At 36.3% G+C, this 25,812-nt stretch overlaps 2 protein-coding genes and 1 pseudogene across 2 annotated transcripts in view; 2 read left to right on the plus strand and 1 right to left on the minus strand.

The window, feature by feature from the left end:
* Nucleotides 1-25,812, plus strand: part of LOC146538701 (uncharacterized) — a 178,520-nt gene that overhangs the window by 2,234 nt on the left and 150,474 nt on the right. The gene's annotated exons all lie outside the window — the stretch shown is intronic.
* Nucleotides 4,410-25,812, plus strand: part of LOC146538702 (cytotoxic granule associated RNA binding protein TIA1) — a 102,325-nt gene continuing 80,922 nt past the window's right edge. Inside the window, exon 1 of the mRNA XM_085187312.1 lies at nt 4,410-5,514. Coding sequence (XP_085043438.1) covers nt 4,996-5,514 — 519 coding nt within the window. The 5' untranslated portion in view covers nt 4,410-4,995. The remainder of the gene's footprint in view (nt 5,515-25,812) is intronic.
* On the minus strand, nt 22,195-24,803 carry LOC146538703 (uncharacterized; annotated as a pseudogene).

The raw sequence follows: 25,812 nt of genomic DNA on the forward strand, positions 1-25,812 counted from the left end.
ATAATCTCTGACATTGAATTCTTAAGTATACTACTTTTTTAAGTCGGCTAAAATACGACCATAACGGAACAGAGTATTCCTAGTTTTATTCGAATTTTGTGTAATTCTATAATAGGATCTTTTCCTATTTATAATTTTAACTTTATTACATTATTTATTGCCTTTAGTGGAGATGGGGTCCACAAGGGTCTGGACTGCAGACAAAAAGGCCCTTTAGTTTTAAAATATAGGTTTAGGTTTAAAATATAATATATATGTTTCAGTTTAAAATATAACATAATCGTTCGTCCATTTTTTTAAGTCACTACACTACTATGCTTATATTAAGACGTTGCGACGTTGTTTTATCTGCCGCAGCGCCAAAGATGAAATAATTTAAATAAAATCATTCTGCTAAATAGGAATCGAACCGACAACAACCGCGTTTACAATCTAACGTTGCACCTGCGCCACGCCGGCCACGCCGGTATAGAATACAAAGATAAAGGTGCCCCCATACTAAATCAAAGGCCATCAGCCGCAGACAGGTTTTGTCCCTATCTCATCTTACCCTAGTTGTCGGAACTTTGGGAATTTACGATCTGAATAGTTTCTATTTTTTTTAAAACTAAAACTTATTCTAAAATATTATTTTAAAATGTACAATTTTATTAATCACGAAACTATTAACTATTTTTTTAATTCGAATCTGAGATTAGTGCAAAAAACAAAAAAAAAAATCTGCTTTTATTGTTAATAGTATAGAGAATAGATTTACCTCAATTAAATCGAACCGACTATATTCGTCTTGCAAATAAAGGTAAGCTAAAATTATAAGCACAAAGGTATTAAAGCTACCCCTAACAATAAATATAAATTAAGGTCACCCTTACGAGGTCGTTTCATCCCTAAAGTACCGGACCGCTAAGAACTTTGTTTATAGCATACGATACGATATGTTTTCTGTTTAAAACAATTTCGACAGTCTTTTTTTATTGATTTCCTTTAAAAGTATTTTATGAAGGAGAACACTTTTAAGAAAATGCAGTCGAGCTAAAACTACTCTATTTCTTCGTATTTAACGACGCATCCAAACGCCGCACTTTATATAATCAAACCTAGGTTTAGAAATACTTGTTCTTATTTTTGTAAAAAACTAAGTATAACTTGTATTTTAATATACCTAGATATAAGTTAAAACAAATACTCGTAGAATAATTTCCTTAAACAAACATTTTGTCACCCAACACGAGGTTTTTGTAAAAAGATTAATAAGAGTGGCACAGAGGTACAAGAGTGTGACTCTACCTTCCCTGATGTGAGCGAGCGAGGGTATCGCAGTCGTATAGTGTAATAAGAATTTAAATCAAGATTAAGTTTAAACAGAATTAGTCTATTAATTGGAGTTTAAATCGGTGATGGAAATACAACTTAATACTTTTGTTTTGTTTATCTTATTATCTCCACATATTTTTGTATTTACAGAGGCAGAGAGCTAGCGATATAACGTACGTACCGCCGCATCCCGCATATAGCGCCGCATAGGCAGAGTAGAAGAGTAGAACATAGTATTAAGACACTCCGTTAAATGGTTAAAAAATAATTATAACAAGGACACTAGGTTAGGCAAACGAAGATATCCTATACGCTCTAACAGGATAGGCGGATAGGATTTGAGACTCCATTCTCCACTTCCCAAGCAATCAAAATAAACTTATGTAGTTGCTAAACCATGGAGCCTGGAGGTACTTATTATTACGCTTATTCTATATCTAGTGTTGTTCCAGCACAAAATAAGGGCGAACTTTATTATCACAATAAATAGTAATTAAACCTGCAAAGAAACATAGCTATATAGCTACATGTGAATTTAGATTTAAAACGTAAGCTACTGGAGGAGTTCTAAATCAAGAATGTTTCTAGATACGGCCACTGATGGGCGAAACTCAACGCCGCCTTCTGTCTTAATATAGACAAATAAATATAATTAAAATATTATAATGTTTGAGGCGGCCCTGGCGCAGTGGCGTGACGGTGGCGGATTAAATCATGGTAACAAGACAAAGCGCTGCATTGGGTTCCGCATTTAATACGCAAATGTCTCGGAAATAGGAAGCTTGGGGAACAGAGTGTCTAAACACTAGGTTTTCTCCGCCTATCCTGCTACATGAGGGGTACAGCGTGTAGCTAAAAAAAGTAATTTCTCCAAGTGGGAATCGAACTTGCAACCATCGCATTTCCAAACGCTGTTCCACAATAGTCTCTAACATTTGAACCAGTTACCCCCCATTTAAGGGTTTCTAATCACGATTTTCTATACAAAAGCTCTAAGACAATAGATTCGTTAGGATGTTGATTTTTCGTAAAACGAATTGGTACTGTGAATATTAATGAGGCTGAATTTTGTTCGAAGACTTTTTCTTTGAATTTTAAATAATTTTGTTTTGTTCTGGTTTTTTTATTTGGATCGCGGGATCGTTATATTTGGATAGCTGTATGTATATATATAGAGATGCTATTAATTACAATTGCTTAATATTTTGAGAATGTATATTAATTTTGCGGCATTCAGTTGTGTGACGGAGTGTCTCAGCACTACGTTTCTTCTGCTTACCTTGCCATATGTGAGATACAGTGTAATAAATCTCAGCTATATTTCAATTGGTTCAGTTGTTTTTCATCATGTTAGTACCCCTGTATTTTGAAAGGAACCCTTATAATAAATGAAATAAATATACACACATAAACTACAAAGGTTAATTTGTGCAGGCATACGCCGTAACTGCTATCTCAACGTTAAAAATAATAATTTTAGGAATTTAAGGCGGTCTTCATAAAATAAAAAACATTTGAATAACATAATTATTGCTTTTGTGTATACTTACGGTATCACTATGGCAAGTCAACATCATAGTCAACGCAAAGTACTAGTAGTAATATAAAACACACTATTTTTAGGTTGACGCTGTATCCTGTATGTAAGGTAGGCAAGGGAAACCTAGGAAAGACACTCCATTTCCCAACTTCCACCGTTTTTATGAGGTATTACGTGTTGAGTGGTGGAACTCCACGTCAAGCTTTGTGCGTTGCTGGCCTTTGAGCTGGAGGTAGACGCGTTTTGAAGGTATCCAAGTCGTATTGACCTTGAAACGTCGCCGAGGCAGGCCATTCCACAGTTGCGTTGCGCGTGGAAGGAAATGCCTACGGAACCGCACAGTAGCGGAGTGCCACGTATCCAGATGGTACGAACGGTATTTTAGTTTGTGACGTACTGTGTGGCTAGAAAATTCAAGGTCAAACAGTTCCCCAGAACACGCTCCATGATAAGTACGGTAGAGAACGCACAGAACGCACACATCTCTACGAAAAGCCAAAGGTCAAGTCTTTTAGATATCACTGGGTACCCAACGATTCGAACAAATCAAACGGTTCAAATTATTACTGGGGTGCACTAGCCCGGAGATGAGAACGGTACTCTGTAAGAAGCCGAACCTGGGCCCTATGCAGGCCCAATCGGTACTTTCGCGTGGTGTTCTATCTCTGCCGATGACTCCCAGTTTCTTTGAGGCCAAATCATCAAAAATCGCAATATTGGCAATCACTCGAAACACTAACCTAATATGCTGATACTTGGAGGCTAAATGAGGAGTTTTCTAGAAAACCGGTGACACGAAAAATGGGATTTTCTTAATGGCTAACGCACAAACTTGTGTACTCTGGGGGTTGAACTGAACAAAGTTCTAAGAAGTGCTCCGTGCGGCGTGCCACACTCGATTGAGGGCCTTCGCCACGTCCAGATTAAGTGCCAGGCCCTCTCACCTGCATTCGATAGCCGCAGCAAAGTGGTGTGGGCGGAAATTGACCAATCGGTGATTCTCCTATAAAATAAATTAAAATATTGAATATTTCATTCTCCCGAGTGGGAATTCAACCTACAGCTGCCGTATTTACAGCCGCACGCTTGTTTTAATGCGCCATAATGGTCTCAAAATAAAATACGCTGTATCCCGTATATAACGGGGTAAGTAGAAGGACAACTATAAGTGTGTTTGTGCAATTTTTGTGACATTGCTCGTTAAGTGGTGGAATTCAAATCCGCGCTTCGCTTACCTGAGCGAGGAATTGAAACCACAACCATTGCGTTGACAGTGAGAAGCTGTTCCACAGCGAACAAAAATATCTGTGTGTGGTAATGTGGAGCCCTACTTTTTAAAAATTAACCTTTCCTTGACGTTTCGAACCTACTACTCACAGCAAAACGCTAAAAAAAGAAAAACACATGAAATTCAACGCCATCTTGTCTTGTCTAGACCGAGAAATTATTTAATGCTAGATATTCTGGGCGTGGTTAAATACCGCCCGCCCAAGTCGCCGCCCAATCACTCTACATCAAATGTGCTTTAGTACTAAACGGAACGTCGGCTAGAGAACACGTATTAATCTTGTTTCTTTATAAAATCATATAAAATATTTTTAAATGTCAATGAAAATCGCTTAGAAATATAAACAATTGTGTAAAATAATAAACTATCCTACTTTTCTTTAGTTTTGTGATCATTTTCTTGTGAAAACAAAGTATTTTTTGAAATTGTTTTCTGTTTGTTTACAAACAATAACTTGTGGGGTTGTTGGGGTCAAGGACATGTTGTTTATTTACATGGACTATTCCACATTTTGACAAAATTTTTGATTTAATAAACTAAGATTTTATTAACTCTATTGAAAAAAGGAGATTTAGGAATATTAGTTTCAAAAAAGTGTACGAAATCATTCAAATTGGATTCACCAAACAGAGAAGAGCCCCTCGGGGCCGCTACTAGCGCGAGGATCTCTAAAACCCTTTTAACCTCAAAGACTTTATTAGTCCATCCTTTCAACAATAACTCAAATACAAAAGATAACGATAAGCCTAGGTATTTACTAGAAACTCCGGCCAAAAGGAAGATACCGTTGTTAGAAATTCCCAAGGATTTTAACAAGAAGCCTAAACTTTACCAAAGCTCTGATGGATCTGAAATGGTGACCACCTCCATTCAAGCTGGGGACTGTAAAAATTTCTGTCAAACTGTAAAATATTGTCATCATTGCTGTCACCATAATTGTGAGGATACAGTAAGTGTAGAGCCAAAACACTGCTCCAATCAAACTAAAGCGAAATCCTGTGCTGGACTGTCAAAATCTTGTGCTAGTGAACGGTCAAAATCCTGTGCAAACGGACTGCAGAAACTTTGTGCAAGTGAACTTTCCAAGCCTTGTGCTAGTGGACTGCAAAGATCTTGTGGCAAAGAACTATTTAATTCCTGTGCAATAGAACTGTCAAAATCTTGTGCTGGTGGTTTGTCACAATCTTGCGCAGATATCTCTGTGCCCTGTGCTACGGAACTGTCCCAACCTGGTGACAGTGAACTGTCAAAATCTTGCTCCTGTCAAGGACAAGCTGTAAAAGTCATATTTGCGCCAGCCATGATGCCCTCTATGTTTCCGATGCCGGGCGTTCCTTATTTAGTCAAACCATCTGTAAAGTGTAATGAGAAGGTTAGTTATTGTTTTAAAATAATAATATTTTAAATAATCGTTGTCTCGTACTGGTACAATCTAAAACTGGAACGGATTTAGGTGAAACTTTACAGTAGTAGGTACAGCTTCCTGGCGGCCAAACTTATCGGCGATGTATAGATTATTCATTAGAATAACACATAGACTACAATTTATATAAACATAATTTATATTGTGTTTTTTATTATGTGTGTATATATAATAGTAATAAACTTTTATTGTATTTGAACTTGAATTAACAATATATAGGCTACAATTCTTGTAAGGATTAGTCATCATTTGGCTATAATATCGTCGCTAGTATTAGTGTAGGTACAGAAACTAACTAAGGACATACTGGTATTTGAACTCGCACCCCTCCCTCTCGTAAAGCTAGTCTATGAATAAAATTGGAATTGAGAGGGATTTTATTGAGCGTCTTAAACGAATGTTACACATTTACATTTATGTATTGCTTGATTTATGTTTGCCCTTTTTGAAGCGACTTTGGAAAAGAAATATTATATTTCTGCTTTCACGCTGTATCCCGCATATAGCGCCGGCAAAGAGAACCTAGTGTGGTCTGTTGATATATTCCATTCTCAATACGAAGTGATACTATGAATTTCCATTTATTGGAGTTTTTCTTTTATTTGTAGTGTGTTGTCAGTTCTTGCCACATTACATAATTCTAGGACGGAATTCAACGGGTACCTAATACCCTGTAGGTTTTATAACGCGGCGATTTTGTAAATATATATACAGAGGGACGGAATGTCAATACATTGACGTGAATGTACATAAGATATTGTATATGACATTATTGTAATTGTATAACGTCTATTTAGGCTTCCCATCACGTTGGCTTAATTTCGTAGGTATGTCTGTATGTTTCTCCAAAAATTTCTCGGAAAAAAAGTCGTATGGAGTAGATCCTTTTTGTTTGTAATTATATTGGTATATTTCAAGTCATTGAAGTTTAATCGAAATCAGTCCAGTATTTCTTGAGATATCTTGTGGAATTGTATTTCTGTGATTTATAATACTAAAATATATTTTCTTTAATATTTTTTTTTAATGAACACTACACGTCCTCGTATAAAAAGTGAGGCAGTGGCGTCAACCTAGTATGAAGGCACTCCGTTCCTTACGCGCCGCTTGATTTTCGACATATTGCGTTTTGATTGACACACACGCACCACAGCGAGAAAATTAAAATAGTCAAGTCCACCAAGTAGGAATCGAACCCCCAATCATCGCATACAGCCACGATGGCCTATATTCAATAAAATAAGATAATAGCATACAATCCTCATATAACGTAGCCGAGTATAAGCTTAAGCCGGATAACGTTTCTATCCGCATCGCCTATCCGGAAACACTTTGAGATGCTCGTAAATCTGTCGAAGGAGGGCTTGATGCACTTGAAATAATTAATATTGTGAACTGTGAATGTCACATTTTGTTAACCAACTTCTTTTCATAAAAGAGGAAGTAGACTAGACGAGACTAGAGGAAGTCAACCATTTTTTTATGTTTGTCCGTCGATTTTTTCCTCATCTTTGGACTGAACACGAATTCAGGTTAGTAAGTAATAATCGGGTGACACCTGACACCGTACACTGATTACATATTTAGATGAAACTTTACTGTAATATAATTTATACAACAGAGAAACACCTAAGCCAAGCGTATAATATCTATCTAAGCATTTTGTATAATATTACAACAAGCATAAGCAGGCGAAGCCGCGTTTGGCGCTAACACTTTCAGTAAAACAAATTTAAGATATACTTACTAAAAGAAAAGTGTGGAACAAAATAATATTTTCTTAACGCAGCTGCGGTCGAGAGATAGCGACCCTTGGTCAAACTATTCTGTACTATCGTGTATAAAAGTGGTTTTATTTTTTCACGCTGTATCCTGAATTTAGCAGGGAAAGTGTTAAGACACTCCGTTCCGCACTGTACCCCCTCATTTTCGACGCACTGCGTGTTGATTGACAATAATCTCTCTACCAACAATCTGTGTCCCTCGAGTGAATGATCGACAACCATTGCTCTTATAGCTAGAAAGCAGAGAAACTAATGTTTAGTACACCGTCCTCCATTTGCGGAACTCAACGCCGCCCGCCGCCGCCGCCGTCCAGGCGAACAGACTTGGACGGTTTTCAAGTGTGTACCATTCCCTCTACATCATTTTTTTTCACGTTTTTTATAATAGGACTATTCATCTCAACTGTACCCATCTCACTGTTATGTTTGACTGCTGACCGCTGATAAGTGTGGAAATGTATTGCATTAAGCTATATGTTTTTAACCGATTACAAAAAAGTGAGGTTATCAATTTGACGTGTATATTTGAAGTATTCGACTATGATGATCTATTTAGAATCTATAACGTAATTGGATTTGAAATCGCGCCTCTCGGAACCGTTCAAGCACTCTGACCACTACGCCATATCATTCTTTTCCAAGTGTGGAATAGTAGGCCAAGGAATGCGGTTCGGTGTATACAAGGGGCGCGGGTTGAGTTCCTCCACTCTGCACAAAATAGGTATAACAAAAATTGGGTGAAAAAAGGGGAACGGAGTATCTTAAAGCTAGGTTTCCTCTGCCTGCCCTGCTGTGTGCGGGGGATCACATTTACAGACAGACAACGACATAATCCGATTATTATCTTTAATATTATAAAATAGAAAGTTTGTGAGGAGGATTGGTTTCAGGTGAAACTTTACAGTAATATAGCCTATACATCCGAATAACATTCAAGATACAATTATTTGTTTTTTTTTAAATGATTTCGCTATAATATAACAATAACTTTAAGCGGGCGGAGCCGCGAGTGGGCCGCTAGTGCCGTATAAGTCACATTTTTATGTAACCCATAAAGTCCATATTTCATGGGAATTACATTCAAACCACGAGCATAAAGGGTGCTCACCTTATATTATACAAGTTGTTTTAAAAAAGGAAAATAATATTAATATTTTTTCCTTTCACGTTGTATCCTGTTTATAACAGATGGGTAAAGTTGAGGCACTCCGTTCCCCATGCACTGTCTAGATCTCGTGACGTTGCTTGTAGAGAACGAGAAGTCAACGCCATGCTTTGCCTTGATTAGATTCTATTGAAACTCCAAATACCAAGAATACAATATCTGTCTGTATGATTTTTAATATAAATAATGAAATTTCATGGCTGTTGGTGACACTCAACATACTTGATATGTTTTGTCTAAGAATAGCGTAATACGTTTTTCTTTTCAATGTCTACGCTGTATCCCTTTATCACTTTCCAACCAGTATTTTCGGAGATTAGGGCGTTCAGTCAAACAAAGTCTTCTATTATTATTCGTATAATTATGTAGAGAATATAAAGTGGAGAGCTAAGCAACTAGATGTTTTTGATGTCTCTGCTGCATACCATACATATATACATAATATGTATATATTCTTCCCACAAAAACCGAGTTAAAATATAAATTATTATTATTTCAAAGACGCCGTCAGATAAATCACCCTGTACACCCGCCTTATGATAAAGCCTTCGACTTTTATAGCGCATACGTGATGCGTACAGGTTCACTTTCCAGTTAGTGTAATTTATTGTTAGTTGTATCTTCAAGTAACATTTGAGGCCAGTCGTGGCGCAGTGGCACAAGCGTGCGACTGTAAACGGGACTCTCGCACTGATAACAAGACAAAGCACGGCGTTGGGTTCCGACACTCACCACGTAACTGTCTTATAGGAGAGGAATGACTTAAAACTGGGATACCAAGTGCCTTCTGCTTACCACGCCATATGAGGGATACAACGTGAACCTATTTATTTATATATTTTTTTTAAAGTAATACACAACAGGTTATATTCAGTACTTGGTAAAAAGCTCCTAGTTTAGAGATACTCCATTGTTTATTGTCTTAAAGATAGTAGGTATTTGTGTGTTTTAGTTAAATAAATATCTTCTGCTAATTTAGCTTCAAGCCGCATTTAGTAGGGAAGGTAGGAAACCTAGTGTCTCGAAACATGAGTGGTGCGTGAGAAACGGTGTGTCTTGACACTAGGTTCCACCTAAATACCGCGAAAAGCTAAATTATCACATCGACCACTCGGATGCTGTGTAGATAATATCTCCCTCATCTTAAACATTCAATGTCTTTAGTGTCAACTTAAGCGTAAAGTGTCTTAGAAATTTTAAAACTTATAATATTACAAGTCATCTGAGGGCAGTCAAAATTTTCCTTATAATTAGACTCGCTTGTAAGAATTTTTTTAGATCCTTTTTGGGTTTGGTTCAAGCGACAGAAGAATATCAATTTGTATATGGTAGGTATATGTTTTGTTAAATTAAAATATTTAGATTATTTAAATTCCCGGGGGCACCTGTAAAATATTGACGACGTTGGCCAATTTTTCATAAAGATGATGATGATAAATGTAATCACTATAAACCAATTTCTTTTCTTTTCATTTGCCGAATTAAATGCCATAAATAAACAAAATATAACTCTTATAAGATAATTTATATTTCTGCCTGCTTGTACATCTGTCAAGACCATTTTTCTCAAGATCACTTGAAGAGCAGATTTAACTTAAGCTTGTCAACTGTTATGTTATGATTCGTACTGAATCCTCAATGAAAGTTCTTCAGAAAATAAATTCATTCTTAAAAAAAAAACTCCCCCTTCTTCGGTTTTTTTCTTCTTCCTTACAGTCTGTGGTCGGTATATTATGTCTGTAAGTCACGGGCATGTTAGGATTGGGCAGACAAACTGCTGTAACTGTTCGGTAAACTGTGTCTTAACGATAGTGTCGAATGTAGGTGTGTCTGCAAACGAGAATTGCTCAGACAATCTGATATTTGAGCGACCGCTGATATTTCCGCTGCATTCCCAACAATGACTAACTTTCTGCCTGTCAAGCTAACCTCTCCGGGCCACGCCACTGGTTCTCTGGCAACTATAAAAACCCTTACAAGACGCATTTTAATTTTATTAATACAACTACACTTTATAAATAAAAAATCAATACATTTAATTTTTCCCGAAAAATTGCACCAATAGCTATCGTGAACAAGTTGAACTCCCAAATTTGATATGAAACCTTAAAAATTTTTGCTTTAAATTCACGTCTTCTCGCATATTGTTTGGCATTGCCAGCAACATTCTAGTGTTAAATTTCTTCGCTATTTGTAATTTTCTCCCATTTCACTGTCCTTGTAATTTAAGCACAAACATCCTGTGTGTCTACACTAGACAGTGTCTACCATGTCTACCACTCTGTCCACCATGTATCCACTGCGTCATTACAATATTTCTAAGTAATAAAAAGTAATCATACCAACTGAATTGAAAACCTCCTTTTTGAATTCACTGAAAATTGGTTAGAAAAAGGATTATTTTCTCTATTGCCCGTTATCTCTCATGAATTATACCACACATTAATAGGCTAAGTTTCGTCAAGTGTCCCGGGGATCGCTAATAAGCATACAAATGGTTCTTTACACTTCACCCTAATCACGATTGTCTTAGGTGCTTAAAAATTGGGGTTTGAAATTAGTTTTGGCAGGGGTAGCAGGTTCCTTTTTTTCATGCTTTTCATAGTAAAGTAGATATATTTGCGGAACTCTACGACGCGCTCTTTCTATCAGAGCGGAAATTATAAATATTTTGATTATAATATAATAATTATTCTCCGTAGTGGAACCGAACGAATAACATGTTGACATGCTGTCACAGGTATCTAACAGATGGCTGCAATGAAACTAAATTTTGACAAATTTTAAAGAAACCAGAAACCTAGTGCTTAGTCACTCCGTTCTCATTAAGATACTTAAGTTCCTCAAAGCAGAACTGAACGCTGTTTTACCAAGTGGTAATTAAACCCACAATCGCGTTACAGTCACACGCCTATCCAAATAAATGTAAAGATGTACAGACGACGTTATCGTTTCAATATATTAAATTGTGAACATTTGGACACATCTGTTAGTTCTAATATCTTTTTTTCCAAGGGCGTCGTTTTAGAGGGGTTGTAGATTTATTATAACACTAGCTTTTCACCGCGGTTTTGCATGGCTTTTCATTAGAATTATTTGTTTTTTAGCGTCACGCTTAAGTTAGTAAAAAAAAATTTGAATTAATATATTATTTTTGCAGGGTAGGCAGAGAGAATAATGTGGAGACAATGTAAGCATTGCATACGAGTATATGGCACATTGAGGCCATCGTGGTGCCTGGTTGAGGGGTACAAGCCTCGCTCTGGTAACGGAGGCAAGGTGCTCACCATGCAATGTCTCAAGAATTCAGCTTTAAGTGGGGAAAGGAAGTGTCCTAACACTAAGTTCCCAGGGTCTCTCTGCTTACTCTGCTATGTAACAGTGCGGGAACAACGTTAAGCTGAGAAAGAATAACAAATATACTTATATTTGTACTACACTATATTAACAGTGTTTGAATAGTTTCTACTAGAATAAGGAAATAAAAATATTTATCTCATCCTCATGGGAATCGAACCCACAATCGTTGCGCTTACAGTCAGATGTCACGATGGATTCAATAATCTGTACTTTTCATATTTGAATCTACTACCCTCCTCCTCCTCCTCTATCTACAGAGACATTTCATATACGTTTTTGTCATTTGAACAAGAAATAAACAGAGTCACGCAACAACGGTTTCAATTTCACGTTTCGAATGTTTCATACGCTGTCATAATGTGGAATGGAATTTTATAAGAAACGGGGCTTAAATTTATATGTATGTTTGTCCGTTTTCACATATCTCCAGAATAGCAGTTTCAACATTCCATTTATAAGTCGCTAGTTTATTAGGTAGATTAGTTTTCTTTAGTTAAAAGTAAATAAATTGTAATCACGCGTAATTATGACGTAGCTTGAAAAGCACGTATGGCTTAGTGGTCGGAGGACGCTTGGACGGTGTACGAGACGGGTTGGTTCAAATATCGCTGACAAATTTTATACGTTTTCTAAAAAGCATTTTTATGTCAGGTTGGAACACAAAAATTATTTAAAAAAAAAACTTAAAGTAACAGGACTAAAAATATTAAAACACGTCATATCCTCATTATACAACGAAATCGTAAAGAAAATAATCTTTTTAACAATGAATAAAAAGAAGCGCTTCGATCCCTGCGCCGTTTTCGATGCAAATTAGATGTTTAAATAAAACATTTGTTTGAGGAAAAATTCTGCTAGCTTTGAATTGATTAACAAGTATTAACTTATGTCTGACGCGAACACTGTGGGTTCGGTTGCCGCTCGGAGGAATTAATTAATTTCATTTCCCCGCTCTGGTTAGACTAAGTGCGGCGTTGAGTTCCACTACTTAATACATACTCGTAATGTCTCGAAATAAAGTGGAAAATACAGAATAGAGTGACTTCGTAGAAACATCTTACCTTATAATAATTTTAGGAAAAATCCAGGATAGATTGTCATTTGGGATAGAAGTTCCACTTTCTAAAAATCCTATTTATAAATTAAAAAATTAGAAATACGTTCTACATGCGCCCCACAATGTTTTTTCGCTTTTTTTTTGAGCGAATATATTTGCAGCGGACGACGTAAAACGCTTGAAAGTATAAAATATAAATATTCATTGCTTATTGCGTAACTTTACTTTGTCGTAGCTGTGGATTGTATTTTATTTTAATCTAGTCGATAGATTGGAAATGATGATAGAACATATGGAGGAGATAATCATTGATTTTTGTAGATCTAATATTTTTTGAAAATTTAAAAGACCACCTATCCGTAGTTAAAAGAATCGATGTCCCGAGGGCCTTCTATACTCCATGTACAAAGAGCTTCGTGAAAGAGTTTTGTGTGTATGTCGTGACTCCTTTAATATTTACACATCTTTATTTAGACAAATAAAATAAATAAATCAGACAGAGGGAATATAGTGTTAAGGCACTGTGTTTCCCACTTTCCCTAAGATTATCAGCTCATATTTTGTACATATTTACTTTTTGGAGCTATATATGGATTGAACCCAGACTGTAATAATCTTATTACATTCTACGATAATTATACTGAAATTTGAACCTAACGCCATGCAAATACATAATAAAATTGTCGACAAAGTCCAAAAGACTTGACACAAGCCAGACTTAGTAATTGACGCGCCCCTACTAACTAATTTTTCACCCATTTTCCCGACCAGATGGCCTCTAGGGGTGTTAGCCACGCTACACAGAACCTTTATATCTGTACTAATATTATGAAGTTGAAGATTTTGTTTGGTTGAAAGCGGTTATCTCAGGAACTATGGGTTCGAATTGAAAGAAACTTTCTGAGTTAAGAAATCATTTTACTTGATGCTATAGGTTATGCAACCCACAGAACTTGCGGTCAGAGTTAGCTACTGCACTTAGGGTGTCTCATGTGTCATACACAACGAGAAGTTATTTCTGTTTGACCAGGCGGAGGGAGGCAATGCCCTCTGAATCAGTAGTTCCTGAGATTAGTACGTTCTACCAAACAAACTCTTCAGATTTATAATATTACTATAGATATATATATATATATATATATATATATATATATATATATTTATTATGACTGGTAGGTATTACATAAGGAAAAGATGAGATACGTAATATATACTTATTTGTTTTTTGTATATAAAATTGTATGTATAAAACACACTATATTTTAATCAAACGGGTAATCGAACCTGTTGTAAACTCCGTTTTATCGTATTCCACCCGTATAATCACTTTGTAATACCGTCGTTACTAATAAAGACTGAAACTGGATATAAAGCTTAAAACACTAAATATAGCTTTATATATTTTGGCATTAGCTTTATAATAATAAAATATTGTTTTAGGAAAAAAATTCGATTTACGGAACTTAACGTTGCCCTCTTGTATCAGAACTTTGCTTTATTTTGTGTACACTCTGTACCTGCAATCTAAATGAAGGTACGATGACATCTGATTACGTGCAGGGCTTGATCGATCAACTGCATGACGCCGGTTGTGGGTTCGATTCCCACTTCACTGCAATTAAGCTGTATGCGGGACACTTCGTGTTGAACGGCGATTCAAAAATTGATTGTTTGAAGCGTTTCGAAAATTGATCGGTGCGTAGAGAACGGAGTGTTTTAACGTTACGTCCCCTCTGTTTACCCTACTATATATGTATATCCCCGGATACAACGTAAAGATTAAAATTTACACGAAATTCATTAATATTTTATAGCGTTGTCACTGGTAGCCGCCCTTAGAAATGTCAATTAACCCTTTCGCCGGATCGTGAACAATTTATGTCATTTCCACCCCCTCACATACATACAGTGTGGAGATTTTTACTCTTTAATTTCATCTAAGGGGTTAATAAATGATACTTTGTATTGTATTAGAATTTGAGGCCTGCCTAAAGACGCGGCGGATGTGGGTTCGATTCTCATACGTGGGTATGAGTTATTTCGTTTCCTCGGTCCTGTAAGAAAACTAGAACACTGCCAAACAGCGTGCACCTGTGTCTAGTACATTTTGCATAAACCCTAGAATACGTTCACAACAGTATCAAATCAAATAATTTATACAAATATTCAAAGACTAGTGGGCCCGTGCCCGTGCCCGTGTTCAAATAGAAACAGTTGTATAAAGTAACTGTTACGGCAATTAGCAAATTTGTCGAACTAAATACTTTAAATTGACATAACTCTTAGGTTCGAACACGCCATGTCACGATATCGGGAGGAAAAGGAGTGTGTAGTGTCTTGACACTAAAATTGTATCCTCTAATCTACCCTACTATGTAAAGGATAGCACAGGAACTTGAAAAAAATCCATATATTCTGTCGACTAAGCTGAAGGGGTGTTAGAAAAAAGCCATAGCGAGGGGTCGGAGCCGCTGACCGGTGGTTTATATGGAACTTTTTATCTTGCAATCTTCCCTATTATATATGTTGAATAACCTTTCAATTAACGGACGGACAGATCGATATCTTTATTATATTATTGCTGAATTAGATGTTTGGTTTGATTTTCGATAAAAGTTATAAAGAAATATCCTCTGGAGTTGAAATCGAACTCATTACGATCGTTCATCATCAGAAGCTGTTCTACTGTACCACAGCGGTTTCAAGATTCATACTTAAACAATTCAAAAGAACTCAAATCTCAAAGGCTCGGGTGTTTGTTTTTAATTTCAAAGTCATTTACTATTCATCTTTGACTTGTGTAAGGGATAGCCGACGTTATAGAAAAAGTATATTTTAAAAAAACATCTTCACGCTGTATCCCGCATATGTTAGGATAGACAGAGGGAACACAGTGTTAAGACACTCCGTTTCTAACTATTTATCTAAATTCTAGAATTTGCTTATTGTGTAGTGGAGCTCAATGTAATATAATAATAATATAAATTATTCATTCCCCCGAGCAGGAATCGAACCTTAAATTAATGTCTCGTAGCGACATGATAATTTTCTTATCCCATCTAATTTCATCTAAGAAAAAAATATACCTCTTAACTCTTAATTTAGGAGATCTCTGTGCTTTACCTACCAAGGCATGAAAATAAATATAAATGAAACATAATCATTCCCCGGAGTGGGGATCGAACCCGCAATTACGTCGCATTTACGTCCCGGCGCGCCATGACGGCCTAACTAAACGTTTACCTGGTTATAACTAAAGGGATGCCACGTCAAATACATTGAAACATCAAATAAGTTTATATTTAACTTGGATAAGGTTATAGTTTGTGTACGCGACGCGGACGGTTGGAGTTAGAATTGATATTTAAGTTGTTTTCATTTTCATGCTGTACCGCACCCGCATGTAACAACACTGTGTTCCCATTGAGACACTTCCTTCCCCCATATTCCACCGAATTCTGGAGACATTGTGTTACCAGAGCAAGGAAATAATAAAGATGTATTAATTCACTTACAAGGTTAGATGAAAAAGTTAAATCTTATATATTAATCGAAACGAATAACGTCATGTAGAAGTCATAGTACCATATAGCCTATAGCTTTCCTAGATAAGTAGACCATCCTATATAAAAGAAATTTAAACCAATAGTTCCTGAGATTAGTAAGTTCAAACAACTTTATAATATTGGTATAGATGTAACATTCCTCTAAATCGGGATCGAACCTGCAACATATATATACGAGTACATTCGTACAAAGGTGTTAGATATTTAAATATGTAGTCAGGTAAGCCGCAATGGAAATGAAAATATTATTGCGTACGGCAGCTCTGTTTGCTCTGGCTAATTGGAACGCGTCGTCGCCTGCGGCCGTGTAATGATGGGTGGCCGTTTTTGTCGATGAAATAGGAGAAACATATTTTAAAATAATGTATACATAAGAAGTTTCGGGCGGCCACGTTTGTTGCTTCTATGCACATTCGGATGATTAATTTATTTTCATTTTCTTCGCTCCAGTGAGAAGACAAAGTGTGACGTTGAGTCCCGTCACTCTTCATAAGAGGCCGGTGCAAGGGAAAGGAAATACCTTAACACTGGGTTCCATCTGGGAGTTCGATTAAGGTTATCCTAAAAAAAACTTATAAGAAAGTGAAAATAAACCTGTGTCCTAAAACAACGATGAAACACAAAATATTGTCAACACTTATGTCTACGTAACGTCCGGTATATAAATAATGAAGTAATGGAACTCAACGTGGCACATCTAATTATGTGCATACACTATACATAGTATAAAAAGGGTTATTTTAAAAAAATCTTACAAAAAATTGTAACGAACGTTTTAACTTTACATTGTATCTCGCGCGTAGCAATGTAGTCAGAGGGAACCTAGTGTTACGCATACCGTTCCAATCAAGACACTTCCGTTTCCAAATTCTCGATGCATTATGTTAAGTGGCGGGAGTCAACGTCACGCTTTACCTTTTTACCAGAGCAGGGAAAATGAAAATATTAAATATTTAATTTCTTTATTTAGGGACGCTATAGGCTACCGTATAGATATACACGTTTATCAAACGATATAACCCACTATATCTCTAAAACATCGATAAAGCACGCAAAACGTTCTCATCACTTATATCTTGTTTAAATATTAATTCGTCCCACAAAGGGGTTTGGTTACCCCCTTTGTAGGGCGGTTATATCCTTATAACAGGTTGGATTTTTTTATTTCTCTTTTCTCTTCTTCTCTATAAAAAGAAGTCTGTTTCTGTAGATGGGTGTAGGTTCGATACGGATTGGATGTTTTATAGTTAAAAAAATTTTTTTACTGCTCTGGAATCGACAAAAAACACGTTCTGTAAATCTCTAACAATAACGTTGGAATGGGGAGACTTATATTTTTATTGTAAACATTACCTTATATGGAAATGAAATTTATGTCGTGAATACCCTGCAGTATATACAATGTTACTTTTCAGCTTATTTTTTAAAAAGATAGGCAGAGGAAACGTAGTGATAAGACACACCGTTCCCCACGCAGTCCCCAATTTTCAAAACATTTGAGTAGCGGAACTCAACTGTGCTTTTTGTCTTGTCAGATGAGGTAATGAATATAACAGCCCCAGCCCGCGTTTTGGAATAGAAATAAATAAAAGCTGTATGTCACAATATTATAAGTCATCATCACATCTTCCTTTCCTCTGCCTTAACAATGCTATATGTGCATCCCACATATAGCATTGTTAAGGCAGAGGCAGAGCGCGAAGCTATTCTTAATTATTGAAGTCACTACCTTTAGGTATGTTGAGACTACCCAACCACTGCACTGTATGGAAGTTATAATAAGTATTTAAGTAAAATCTGTGCAACTCAGTCGGCGTCGTGAACGTCGCTCGAGTGAACAATTTGATCTTACGCTTTGACTCCTTTTGTACTGCATTGCATAGTTTTGATACTTGGTATTCGCGGCTTCACATGTTGCAGGCTCTTAAGCTATTTTAATTTCCCTGCTTTGCAACGTCGCAGTGTATCGAAAATAGGGCGGAAAGCGAAACAGAACAAAACAGAGTGTCTTGACACTATGGTTTATTTTATTTATTATATATCTGTGGATTTTACTATTGTATGTAGTTTTAGATTACATAATTACAGTTAAGTTATTTTTTTCAGCTTCACACTGTATATCGTACACAGCAGGGTAGGCAGAGGGCACTCATTATTAAGACACTCTGTTCCCCACTTCCTGTCGCATTCTGGTGGCATTGAGTATTAAATAGCAGAACTCAACGGCGCGCTTTACCTCGACACCAGAGCGAAGAAATGGAAATATAAACTTAAATAAATATTGCACTTCCTCGAATGGGAATCGAACCCGCAACCGTCACGTTACAGTCACACCCTTGTGCCGCTGCGCCATGACGGCTTCGGTATTAGTTATAAATTAAAAAATCTTTAACCATCGATAAAAATTTATTCTGAAATATTTAAAATATCGAGATATTACATCCAACTACGTCCGCAATGGCGCGCCTTATCGCGGCTTGTAGCATGAATTTTAATATTTAATTAAAAACTTGCAAGAAATGTTATACGTTTAGTTATGTGGGGGGTTGTATTATTGCGAGGGTAACGGGTTCCATGTCGAAATGTCTCAATGAACGCTAAGGGTGTGGTTTCAAAATTGTTTTCTTTTCGCCTCACGCTGTATCACACAGATAGTAGGGTAGGCAGAGGGAACCTAGTGTTAAGACATTGCGTTCCTGACGCACCGCACAATCTTTTAAATTTTCGAAATAATTCGTTCGTGTATAGTGAAATATGAAAATGATAAAAATTTTTTTTTTACTTACCGTGTTAGTATGTGTGTTAGTGTATGTGAAATCTAGCAAGTAATGTGAGGCCAGTATTTGTAAAATACAATACACCATAAGAATCAATCACTCCGCGCTTTACTTCCACCGTGCAGGAATCGAACCCGCAGCCGTCGTGCCTACAGTCAGGCGCTGTACCGCTGTGCCATGAAGGCGTCTAATTTTTTCATACTTTACATAATTATACCCTCGAGGTACATTTTCAATTGCTTTGTAAATTCTCTAATTTTTAATCAAGATCTAATTTAGGGGTTGATTTTGATTAAAATGTTCTTCCCCTTGAGAATCGTTTCATACAAATGTATGCAGACTCGAATCCCGTGAAAGGCTTATTTGTATCTATACTTTTAAACTAATATTACAAGAAGTTCTTATTGTCATGGGTTCGATTCCCTTTCCGGAGGAATAAGTTAGTTTCATATCCCCGCTCTGGTGGACGATGCGCAGCTTTGATTTCCGCCACTCAGCACCTAATATCTCAGGAATAGGGCGGTGGGTTGGAATATTGTTTTTTTTATTTTTTTAAATCAGTTATAAATATAACCTGAAGTTACGTTATTCGAACCCATTCCCCCCATTACCCCATAAGTTAATTTTTGCATTTGACAGTAATGTACTTGAAAATTTATTAACACTTCGGTAAAGGCTATAAATTTATAACGCCCGCTCTGAGGGGGGCTTTAGGATATATTATACTAGCGGTAGCCCACATCTTCGTTTGCTTGGATTGTACGACATATAAGTACTCTTTTTTACCGTTCCCTTTATCTCCTAAGTTCATAAAGTAAATACGCGACAAATTTCGGCGTTTAACGCCGCGTAGTTTCATCAACATAAAAATAAATTCTCAGATCAAACCAGTAGTTCCAAAGATTAGTGTATTCAACCAAACAAACAATTCAGCTACATAATATTAGTAGGTACCTAAAATAGATAAACAAAATGTCATTCCCTCTTAACCATGCACGCGTTGTAGCTTATATTAATGATCTACTTTGATATCCATTACTACATACTGTTAGAATAAGTAAAATATAGTAGCAAATATTTCGGGCACAAGTGGCGCCGGGGCACAAGTGTGTGACTGTAAATGTGACAGGTTGTGAGTTCGATTCCCATTCGAGGAAAGTAAATATTTATTAATTTTCTCACTCTGATATCGAGGCAAAGCGCGATGTTCAGTTCCGCCACTCAACACACAATGTGTCGATAACAGGATACGTGTCGAACGGAGTGTCTTAACACGCGGGAAGCTATAAATAAAGATAAATTTACTCTTTAAGACCGTGTGTATGTATGAGTGATACTCTTTAGATGCCAAAATGTTAATTGCCTCAGCATTACAAGTAATAGTAATAAATTACTGATATATGTACTCGCATGCAAATATAGTAAGAAATGCGAGTTCAGATAAAGATACTTCATTAAATTATATTTTTTTTACTGAACTTTTTTTTACAGGGTAGGCAGAGGAAACCTATTGTTAAGACACTCTGTTCTCCATGCATCACCCAATTTCTGACATTATATGTTGAATGGCGAAACTTTACGCTGCGTTCTGTGATTTTGCTAGAGCGAAGTAATTAACACAGTCGTCGTGCTTACAGCCAAACACCGTTTGGTGGCGAAAGTTAACGCCGTGCTTTGTTTCGTTACCAGGCGAGGAAATTAAAATATTAAATATTTTATTCCCCTGAGTGGGAATTGAACCCAGGACAACAGTTACATTCCCAGTTTATAGTCGCTCGTTATCCTATTGTGCCATAATAGTCTGTAGAAGTTCAAATAGCATAAAAATTGTATGTAAATTCGCCTAAACCCTCTTTGAAATAACTCTAACAAGATAACAGTATCTTATGAATATTTAACTCCTAATGAATATTCGTAATTTGTTAAGTAAGATTTTTAATTTTTTTTAAGAAACTTCTAAAAAAACTCTGGATCTTTAGCCCCCGACGCAAACAGAGGGATGTTATAAGTCTGACGTATGTGTGTGTATGTATGTGACCGTATCTCCCAATCGGATGAATCGATTTTGATGTAGTTTTTTTTGGTGAAAGGTAACTTAATCGAGAGTGTTCTAAACCATCATTCAAGAAAATATATTATGCCGTTTGATCTTGATTTTCGATGAATCATCAGCTCTTGTCTATTTGATGAAAGGATGAAGGCAACTTTTACTGGTCTTAACGATTTCATATCGATTACATTTCTTTGTTCACTTTAAAGAATTTTTGTGTCGGCGGTTTGAATTACGAGTTTTTTGTGTAAGAAAATTTAATTTAATGGTTTCATTATCTCTAAATTTGATTAAAACATACAACAACTTCCTTTCAATATCACTTTTATACATTAAACAAAAATACGTCTATTATACGCCACAACCGTCGCGTCGTCTTAGCAGTCAGGCGCTGTGCCACTGCGCTACTGGCGGCCTCTTATGACATACATTAAAAAAATGGACGATTAATAAGAAAATGATCACTAAAAGGCTGTAAATTTTCTTGGACAAGGCTTTTAGTGTAGTCTAGAGTCTAGACTGAATATTAGGAATTAGGCGTACATATATAAAAAACTAGCGACTCAAACGTGGCTTCTCCCGTTTAAACTTATTATTATATTGCAGACAAATTATACAAAATATTTACATAAATTGTATCCTATGTGTTATTCTGTTGTAGAAGGTTACCGTAAAGTTTCATCTAAATCTGTTAAGTAGTTTTTGTGTGATATTGGAACAAACATCCATCTTCACAAACTGCCACATTTATAATATTATACTTTTCTACTTCTATTCTAAATAATTATGTAATTTATGAATGAAAACGGCATCTTTCTATCGGGATGTCTGTCTAACTATACATGGTGTTTCTAAAAAAGTAATCTAGCATTAAGTTAACACTAATCGTCCTTTCCCATCGACGATGCCCACACGCTGCATCCACCCTATGAAGCCTCGGTTCTGGTTCATGTCCGCCTTCCTGCCGCCAACGCATTCAGACAAGGGGCGTCGATGCCACACTGGAACAGATTGAAACAATAATATTAATAATCGGTATATAATAGTTTTATATACAAAAATACGGTCGTCGCGCAGCGTTACAGCTTCAGATTGTAAACGCGACCGTTGACGGTTCGGTTTTATTCCTACTCAGTAACAGTAACAAGACCACTAGTCAGTACGCAATGTCTCAAAGTAAGGCAGAAAGGGAACGGAGTGTCTTAACGAAAAAAAAACTGAAAAAAAAATCTTACAAATACAAAAATAAGGAATAAACATACCAACTTTATATACACAGGAATTATAGTCTAATTTACAGTGATTTAGAAACACTTTTCGAGTCCCACTGCTGGACATCCCACATTGCGGGTCGTAGTCGTCTGTGCACGTTGTAGGGCACGGATGTCCACAGAAGCCACCATCTACACCTATGTTCAGAGACCTGGAATTTTAAATGGATTAAAATAAATCAGCTTCACGCTGTATCCCTTATGAACAAGAGTAGGTAGAGAGAGCTTAGTGTTAAGACACTCTGCTCCCTACTTCTGGAGGAATTGCGTGTTGAGTCATGGAACACAACGCCACGCTTTGCTTCGACATCAGAGCAAAGAAATGAAATTAATAAATATTTTATTTCCTCGTGCGGTAATCGAACCCACAACCTGTCACGTTAACAGTCACACGCTTACAGGCATAAGTTAGCTAAAAAAAACTGGTTAAAAATAATAAGATGATTATTTCAGCATATATTCCGCGGGTAAGCAGAGGGAATCTAGTGATAAGACACTCCGCTCGTCATTTTCCGTCGGATCCTTGAGACATCGTGTGTCCCCTCTATCTCCACTAACACGCTTATTATATTAACTGGGAAAGTTACTTGAAAACTTCACCTTCTAGAAGAAAATGATCTTCTTGTTTCGTTCAATACGGCTTTCCTTTCTTCTTTTATAGGTCTAGGTTTAAATACAAACGGACGAGATACATAATGGGCCCCTGTATTTTTGCATTTTTGGTTAGGCACTAACACATATCCTGTAAAATAAAAAAATGTAAGATATATTTTATTAGAAAAGCTACCTAACCTTGGAAACCGTCCAAGAGCTCTGACCACTAAGCTATAGTGACCTTCTCATCAACCTTCGTCAAAATTCTTATACGCGCAGTTACAACTTATTTATGCTGGCTACATAGATTAATAAATGGAACAATCACTATATTCTCCGTTTTATTCTGTAGATTGAAATACAACAAAGTCTGCCAAAATACAATAGTGAAAATTGCATTTAAATCGGTGAAGCCGTTTCTGAGATTAGCGTGCGTGTATTGGCCCAATAATATGTCTTCCACGTACAGATACCGATCACTTAATATAGAGTGTGCCTCTGTGTTGCGTCTAGGTGCGTGAGGGTTGTGGGTTCTATTTCCTTTCAGAGAAATTAATTGTTTTTATTTTCTGGCATTGGTAAGGCGACAAATTTTGGTGTTGAGTTCCGCTACTCAACACTTAGTGTCTCAGGGAAAGAAATCTATTAGGGTACCTCTGCATTCCCTTCTCTGTGCGGGATACAGGTGAAGCTAAACACATAACTTACTATTAGTAGCATGTTGAAATCCACAATTAACTTTTCTAAAAAAGCATTCGTTTAGAAATAAACGATACTTCCACTTCCTCTCAATTTCTCTTTCTCCGCAAACTGAATTTACAGTTTTATTACAATCCAAATGGGTACAGTCTAATTTGGGTTGTGTTATTTTGGTAGATTTTTTTGGATTTGAACCTTTCCCAGCACCTTCTGTGTTTTGTCTTCGAATTTCATGTTTTTCAACATTGTCATTATTTTTGCCGGATATGAAGAGCGTGTCCTGGTGAGGATTTTCTGGAAAGTTAGTTTATGATGTATTTAAACCCGTCATATATTCAAGAGATACAGATGTTGGATCGATTCCCATTCAGGGGAAAGATTAATTTTCATTTCCTATTTCTGGTTATACAAAGCGCGACGTTGAGTTTCACTACTCAACACGTAGATATCTCAAAAATTTGACGGAAAATGGACAAGGGAGTGTTAAGACATTAGGTTTCCTCTGCCTGCTCGTACAGATACAGTGTGAAACTAAAACAAAAATTCCATTTCTCCTAATGGCAATCGTCCAACAACACAACTTAGGAACGTACACTGAATACCTGTAGCTAATTTCACGTCTCGCATCAGGTCTTCAATACGTCTATTACTCATAAGATCATCGACTCTCATTTCATCACCAACTCGAAAAGTTGGCTTTTCATTTGGTATGAACACCACTCCTTCCGTAGCTTCAGTGACTTCTGGCTTTTTCTCTATCTTCTCTGTTTTTTCTTCTACCTTTTGCGCTTTCTCAGGTTCAGGTCTCTCTAAATCACTGTGTCCAGAATATGTAATGAAGACCTCTGAATTATTCTTCTCCAGTTGTGAGCAATTGATTATCCATATTGGTATGAAGAGTATTTGATATTTCATTATTTAAAAAATATATATATTATATTCTTTTTTCTATTAAGATGACAAAGCGTGGCGTTAAGTTCCGCCACTCAACATACAATGTGTCGAAAGTTGGTTAACGCGTAGGGAACGAAATGTCCCGTCTGCCTACAGCGTGAAGCTAAAAAAAACGTGTTACACAGATTTTGATTTGATTATTAAAGGAAAATTATATTTTTCATGTACTTTATTTGGTATTCGTTTTAACTTGTAATATTTAAATGATTTTTTGGTGGATATCTTTAGTTTACGTTAATTATTTCTAGAACGTAAATGCTCTGTGAAAAGTATGTCACAAGATTTAAAAAAAATTAAACTGTTGTACACTATTGTTAAGCTTTCGAACCTTAAGAAAATATGAAACCTTTACTGAATCACTTTCTTATCGGTCTGTATGTCTGTCCGTCTGTCGAAACCATTTATATCAAGATCGTCTAGAGATATCAACCTGAAATTAATACCAAATATGCAGATCTAAAGAAAATTCGAATCTACAGAAATTTTGAAATTGAAGTCAACACAATAAAAATCATAAAAATTGAGAACAGAATTGAAATTGTTAAATATTTAATTTGAGTGGGAATTCGAACCCACCACCTGTCCGCCTTTGCAAACGCAAGCTTGTGCCCTGCGCCAGGCCTGGCTTTACGAGTAGGAACTTACAGTATAAATAAAAATCTGAAAACTGATAATTAGAAATGTATAGGTATGTCGCAGAAAATAATATTACAAACTTACATTTGTAATTCATTTGATACAAAATAAGTGCAATTTTTGGTCAACTTAAATAGGTCTCTCCTCCATTTTGATTACAGTTATAAAATTGATACGAACTCCTCGGTGGGCAATTATGGCTCGCACTTGACCGGACTCTTGTCGGTATTGTTAAGTGAAACAATTGCAATAAAAGAATAAAATTAAAAAAGTTTCAAACAATGGCGTGTTGTAATCTTAAGAAATTGTAGAGTCTTACAATATTTTTCACGTT

The sequence above is a fragment of the Heliconius melpomene genome, chromosome 6, assembly GCF_056956725.1.
Source record: "Heliconius melpomene rosina isolate 202511_hmr_F chromosome 6, ASM5695672v1, whole genome shotgun sequence".
NCBI lineage: Eukaryota > Metazoa > Arthropoda > Insecta > Lepidoptera > Nymphalidae > Heliconius > Heliconius melpomene.